The 7,153-nt window shown below is 46.1% G+C and overlaps 1 protein-coding gene across 1 annotated transcript; it reads right to left on the bottom strand.

Moving 5' to 3' along the window:
- Positions 1-3,193: 3,193 nt before the first annotated feature.
- On the bottom strand, positions 3,194-6,083 carry LOC120663630 (protein SMAX1-LIKE 3-like). The gene is made up of 2 exons (XM_039942514.1): positions 4,614-6,083; positions 3,194-4,449 (listed from the first exon to the last, which is right to left on the bottom strand). The coding sequence occupies exons 1-2, from the start codon at positions 5,774-5,776 to the stop codon at positions 3,336-3,338; spliced, it is 2,277 nt and encodes a 758-aa protein (XP_039798448.1). The 5' UTR covers positions 5,777-6,083; the 3' UTR covers positions 3,194-3,335.
- Between the last annotated feature and the right edge of the window lie 1,070 nt (positions 6,084-7,153).

Here is a 7,153-nt window from a genome sequence, read left to right as displayed (position 1 = left end):
AGCACTCTTGATTACTGAAGCAAGTAGCATGTGATGAGAAAGATTTAAATCTATGAATAATAATTAAATATAAAATATAAGATATATTTAGAATATCAATGCTAGCCGCGCAAATACGCGGATCACCTTGCTAGTTAGTAATGAAATAATAAGATAACATAACATAAGCAAGAAGCACACCTACACACACGTATGCGTGATCATCATCTTGTGGTACGTACGTGGCATTATATATCCTTGTCACGTCACGAGCTTAATTAGTTTTTTATTATTTCTGGTCTTCGACGTGCAAATTAAAGATGTCATGGAAGTGCATGCTTTAGGCAGCACCATGTGTAATCAAGTCTAGAAAATGCACGCATGTTCTAATGCATAAGAAACTGTTTATTTGTAGCTGATCCAAGTAGTCGCTTGTTGCTAAGGTTTACAGGGGGGAAAGGCGAGCTATCTTTGCCATCAGCACTTGTCTAGAGTTTGTATACAAAGTTGGGAACACTTTTGAAAGGCAGTGGAAAGCCAAAGCTATACATGAAAAAGAGACACACCATTATCTCCAAACACCAGTCCACATCCTAATTAATAACTGTTTAAAATAATGGCATCATATGTCTGGTCGCGTTAAGGTGTTCACTCATTCGAAGTTTTCAAAAAAAACTATGTATATTCATATATACATGAATTCTACGTGCAAATTAACAATTAGTGACATGGAAATAAAATCATTTTTCTACGGTTTTTATATGGCACCACCAAGAATTCATGGTTGTATTGCCTCAACATAAATATATATAGTGGCAATACCATCTAGCTGAAGTTGCAACAGGCTAAATCTTGTTCAAGTATTTTTAGGAGAGAAATCATATTTAGACTTTAGTAAATACAAGTAGCAACCCCCTTTTAAGAAGAAAGTAGTATTGAGCTTCTCCCCTTTTGAGATAGAGCAAAAGGTAGAGGTAAAAACACAAAAGTGTAACGAGATACACGCAATCGACTATACAGACTACAAAGCTTGTGGAAAGAATAGATATAGTCATGGGGGAAAAGAGAGAGATTCACAGAATACACAGAGGCTCTCAGATTTCAACACATGGCGTCAATTTTTATCCCTCTGAAAAGCAGCAAACGACAAGTCCCCTACCTACACCTGCAGGTTTGCGTATTTTAGTGGTCTATCATCAGATGTTTGGGTGAGGGTACTGAGATAGGAGACTAAATATATCTTTCTTGGATTCTAAAGCATCAAACTTTAGGGCCTAATGACCAGGGAGAGATGCTTATCATCTTTGATCTCTTGCTTGCTTTCCTCCAGCCTAAGCTTTTTATTCACACCCACTGCTTTAAGAAGGCAATGTGGATTTGGAGATCTAAAGCACGAAAAGGAGGATACTTTTTTTCTTTTTTTCTCAAACGGCATCACCATACTACGCACTAAAAGCATATTCTGCCTTTTGGTCATCGCTACTGAATGAAAGATTTCAGCTCGTTGCCTAGTAAAGTTCCGCCCCCTTTCTACAAACCCGAAGTCTTTAATCATACTTATTAGGCATCACATCTCTATACCAAGAAATACTACGCAATGATTACTATACTCCAAGTACCAAAACATTGTGTTTAGGATTCTATATTACTCCTATGCTATACAAGCCATCTGATTGCACTTACTAATAAAATCTTGAGGTCCATGCATGCTAGAGTGGAAACTGTCTTTTCCTTAAAAAAAAACGAGTGGAAACTGTCTTCTCCCATACCTCATCCAACAAAAATATGAAAGGAAGTTCAATTAATAGGATGTTACTCGCTATCGCTCGTACAAGTAGTTGGGGAACCTATAGCGGATATGAACGCGCGGGTATATATGCTCCTTGTTTCCATGAATGACATCAAAGCTAAATCGGCTGTATGATGAGCACCAGATGTTTAACAGATGCTAGCAGCTTTCTTGAGCGAAGGATCGGATAAGTGGCCTTTGTTTTTTTAACTTTAACCAATAGAATCTTTGTGAATGTTTAAACAGACAAGCCATTTTTGTGTTCGCTTGGCTGTGGCTGGTGGCTGGTGCTGATTTGTTATGAGAGAACAGTACTGATGACTGGCTGGTAGCTGGTGTCTGGTGCTGATTTAGTATGAGAGAACAGTATTGCTGGTTGGTTGGCTGACAAGCCAAACGAACAGAGTGAATATGCTTGAAAATAATACGTGTATTATCAAGATATGGTGACGAATAGTTTGTGTCGTTGTACGTCGACGGCGACAGAAGTTTTACTGTGGTTGCGGAGCTAGGGTGCCACCTATATATCCTATATAGATAGCACCCACTAACTATTTCTCTCTTCATGCAAGATGTCCACCTCATTCTCCACTAAGTGCCACACTAACTTTCAACTATCTTATTAATTACAAAAAATATTCATGTCATCTCTACAATATGCAATACTTTTAATCTTTAATTAAGTAAAGTAAAATCATATACATACGTTATTTTTTCATCACCTATTCTTTTATAATGTGATCAAATATTCTATTGGTGTTTCTTCTTTTAGCTTATCGATTTTTACGAGATTCAATAAACAAGAAAATGTCCATATGACCTCTACTATGTGCAATACTTTTAATCTTTAATCTATTAACGTAAAGTCATATACATACTCTATTTTTTAATACTTTTAATGTTTAATCTATTAACGTAAAGACTTATATACATACTCTATTTCTTTGAGCACCTATTCTTCTATAATGTGATCAAATATTCTATTGATGTTACTTCTATTAGTTTATCGATTTCTACCAGATCCTCATAAAAAATAACATGCAAATAAAATTCATATCATCTGTATAGCATATATATATATATATATGACACCCACTAAAGTCATTTACTCTATTTCTCTTAACATGCAAGTTATCTGCATCATATAGGAACCCATTATATCAAATGCCACATCAATGTCCACTAGGGCCATCTATTTATGTTTTCCATCGATTTTTTTGTGAATGTTGCCATGCAATCATCTTAATTTTTCTACTTTCAAATTTCACGTTAAAATTTTATTTAAGAAATCCCGCAGTAACGCGCGGGTATCACCTAGTTTTTTTTTATGGATGGGTATCATGCATGGTCTCTAGCTAGTCCCTGGAGCCTGACATAGTGACATCATAATGCAACGTTCAAGAACTTGTCTTCTGCTACGCGTCATTAATATACAAGATGCATAGTTCCATATGTTTTCTTGAAGAAAAAAATATTCAAGGCAGAAATAATAGGGCAACAGCTAGCAACAGGTAAAATTGTTATCAAATGAAGCAAAGCTAATAATCAAACTATTTTTCCTTTAATATTAGAAGAAGAAAACGCCATCCACAGCTTTAAGGATATCCATGTCATTAGGCAAAGAACTCCCTGCTTCTTCCCCTTCTCCGACCATGGCGGCGCAGGTATTCAAATCCAAGCCAAACCGTGGCACAGCTCCTTTCTCCACGCCGCCATCTTCCGCCTTGCTGTCGACGTCACCCATGAAACGTCGTTGCTTCACGGGCCGAGGGGAGGAAACCCTAGACCTCGACCCGGACACTTGACAGCTCACTACGATGGCGTCCTCCAAGCTGACCGTGTCACCGCCGAAACCCCTCACCGTTCCGGTTGCCATGGCATTCTTGATACCGACTTCTGAGAAGTCATCCTCGACGCCGTCGATCATCACGACGCGGTGAGGGTTCTCGCGGATCGCCTCGTAGAACCTCTGCATGTAGCCGTGCTCGTTGTCCGCCGGCGACCTCTGCCTCTTGTGGCTGTCGCCGGAGTTGGAACCGGAGGTTAGCTTTGCCGCGGTGATGCAGGTGAACTCGGCGTAGGAGCCAAAGACAAGCCTGGCGAGCTCCCTGGCCATCGCCGCCTTGCCGTCATCGTCCCTCCCTTGGAAGAGCAACCACGTCGCCGAGCTCGGCCGCGTCGTCCTTGTCACGCCGGAGCGGCGCTGGAGCACGGCGCTAGCGACGCCCGCAGCTAGATCTCTGTGGCGCGGGACGCGCGTCTCGAGTGCGCTGCACAGGATCTTGAGATTCTCCGCGGTGAGCTCGGTGAACTTTGGACGGCGGCGGTGAGCTGCAGCAGGCTCCGTCGCGGCGTCCGATGAGTTAGATTTGGACACCGAGCTAGACGACCCAGGATTAGGGTTCGCGAGAAATTGCTGATCGCGCGACTGGGCCATTGGGCCATCGTGCCCGTGGTTCAGCAACGGCGGCTGCCGCCGGTCGATGCGATCATGCCATGGCTCGCAGCTCATGTTGGCGTCGTAACGGGTGAAGCCGTAGAAGGAGGAAGATGCCGGAGAGGTGAAGCTCAGCGTGAGCTCCGATCCGGTGAGGAATGGACCTTGTTGGCTTCGGCGAACCCACGAGGGGACGCTCGCCGCCGTCGCCACGGCCATGTCGGCACCGCAGTGTGTGATCTCACTGAGAAGAACAGATCAAGAATGCCCAGTCAATGAAAAATCGTTGAAAACATGTTGACTAACGGAAAAATAAAACTAATTAATGAGGGAGGGATTGATCAACTTGACGCATGCATGCGACACGCTGGGAATGGGATCAATCTAGTGTGTCGTCGTGTACCGTACCTGTCGCCGCCGAGGCTCAACGCGAGGCTGCCGTCCGGCACGAGAACGGGGTGTAGCTCCAAGATGGCCTCCAGGGACGGCTGCCCCGACCTGCAGCTCGTGTAGGACGCGTAGGTTCCGAAGCCAAGCAGCCAGAACATGTCGTGGCCGCCGCGCACCAGGCTGCTGAGTTCCATGACCGCGTGCTCGACGGGGACATGCGCGCGGGGGTCACTTCTCTTCCACGACGCGGCGGACCAGGCCTCGGCGGCGTAGGCGAGGTCCTCGAGCACGAGCACCACGCCTTTGCCGGCGGCGCAGCCCTCGCGCACGAGCGCGCGCAGGTCGGCGGCCCTGGCCTCCACCTCCTCCCTCGGCAAGCCCTGGAAGGAGGCGGCCGACAAGGGCACGAACTGGGCGCTCTTGAAGCACTCGTGCTGGAGCAGCAGGTCCCCCTTGCTCACCTTGTCCATCACCGCCTTCACCACCCCCTCCGCGGCGGGCGCGCTCTCGCCGACGACCACCACGCATCGGTTCCGTCGGCTCGCCATGCAGTCCAGCACGCGCCCCGCGGCGTCGCCGACGACGTCGACCTTTGCTCTGGCCTCCTTGGGTTTAGGATCATTCGGGGAGGCGCTGGTGCTGCTTGCCGTGTTTGACGACTGCTCCGACGATGAGACGACCGCCTTCTCGACGTTGGCCTTGACCTCGGCACTGGAGAAGCCGGCCTCGCGCATGACGCGGCTGACGCCAGGGTCGTCGAGGATGGAGATGACGAGCTGCTCGAGCTCGACCCTGGCGGCGACCTCCGCGGAGGTAGATCCCCCTCCCCGGCGCTGGTTCGCCTGCGCGCGCTTGAACGCGGCGGCGAGCGCGTTGGACAGCGCCGGCGCGCGGTGGAAGTGGTGGAACATGGCCGCCGGGGCCCCCGCCGTGGCGAGGCGGTTGAGCGCGACGTTGAAGCAGAGCTCGAGCGCCTTGCACTGGAGCGGGTGGGAGCTCGCCCGCGACCGGAGGCAGGCGGCGCGGAGGAGGCCCCCGGCGTCCGCGAGCATGGCGCTGGCGGCGTGCAGCGGCGTGACCTGCGCGTGTCCCCGGCGGCGCGCCAGGCTCACCGCCTGGTGCATCACGGCGGCTGCGTCCCCCGCCAGCTCCTGCTGCACCGCGCACCCGCCGCTCCGCATCTCAACCCCCCTGGCCGCCTCTCGAGCTCACGTACGACGCCGGCCGGCCTCTGCCGGATCTATCCTTGGCCTGGCCGCTACAGCTCGATGTTCTGGCGTCACTGCGGACTGCGGTACGTGTGCAGATGGACGCAAGCATCGAGGTTTAGCTGCTATATGTCGCCATGAAACGCAGCAGCAGGGATTGGAGTACTGGCTGGAGGAGTAATGGAGCTGCGATGGCGGTGTCGTCTTGCCTGGCTAGCACAGATGAGATGACTGGCAGGGCGGACGGCTCATGGGATTCGGTTGATCGTGGCTGTCGGGATGTAAACCCCCCCCCCCCCCCCCCCCCACACACCCCAAATTTACATATTCTTTAGAAGAAAATGTGCGAATCTATCTATCTATTATCTTATTATTTGGCCATCAAACAGAGCCTTCACGTTCGCTCTCAGAGCCTAGAAATTCCCGCATTAATCGAAGAAAAATAAAAAATAAAAATTACCCAAAACTGCCATTATGATAAAAATTAGCCTAAAATATCCCTGTGCCTAATTAAAAATCACCCACCAATGTCATTATAAAAAATTAAATGTAAAATACCAATTAACTATGTATCAGTTACAAATATATACTATTAATAAAAACTAAAGCTAACAAAAATCAATCAAAAAAAACAAAAATAAGAATAATTATATGCATAATATTATTAAAGCTCAACAAATCAAATTGTTATTACAGGTAGATCATATTTGAATTGTTTTAATCAACAATAAAACATAATTTACGATAATAAATAGGGTGATGTATGGTAAAAAATAAGTTTTGCAACAATATAGCTAATTTTTTCATTTTCAATACTAGCCGCGCAAATGCGCGGGCTGTACGTCTAGTTATCTTATTATTTGTCCAACAAATGGAGTCTCCACGTTCGCTCTTAAGGTCTAGAAATTTCCACGTTAATCGGAGAACAAAAATTAAAATTACCACCACTGCCATTACAGAAAAATTAGTCTAAATACTCATATACATATTTATAAATTACCCACAAGTGCCATTGAAATATATTTTCATTTATAAATATAAATATATCCATCGTTTTGAATATCAAGCTACATATCGTGCATACATCTAGAATATTAGCTACACAAACAATTAACATGTTTTACCACATGCATATCTTATTATATTATCAAAATCCCAAAGGCACCTTCACGATTATATTATTATTAGTCAAAATAAACAAGATAATTATAGACTTTGCACTATATTAGACTACCACTCTCCAAAGGTTTGTTGCCGACATTGCTACAAGACACTATCGTACCTCACAATTAACACCGCAAGCTCAAAAAAATAAACACCACAAGCAGATCACAAACCAGGACAATATCG

This window comes from Panicum virgatum, chromosome 3N, assembly GCF_016808335.1.
Source record: "Panicum virgatum strain AP13 chromosome 3N, P.virgatum_v5, whole genome shotgun sequence".
NCBI classification, from domain to species: domain Eukaryota; kingdom Viridiplantae; phylum Streptophyta; class Magnoliopsida; order Poales; family Poaceae; genus Panicum; species Panicum virgatum.
This window is presented reverse-complemented; position numbering and strand designations above follow the sequence as displayed.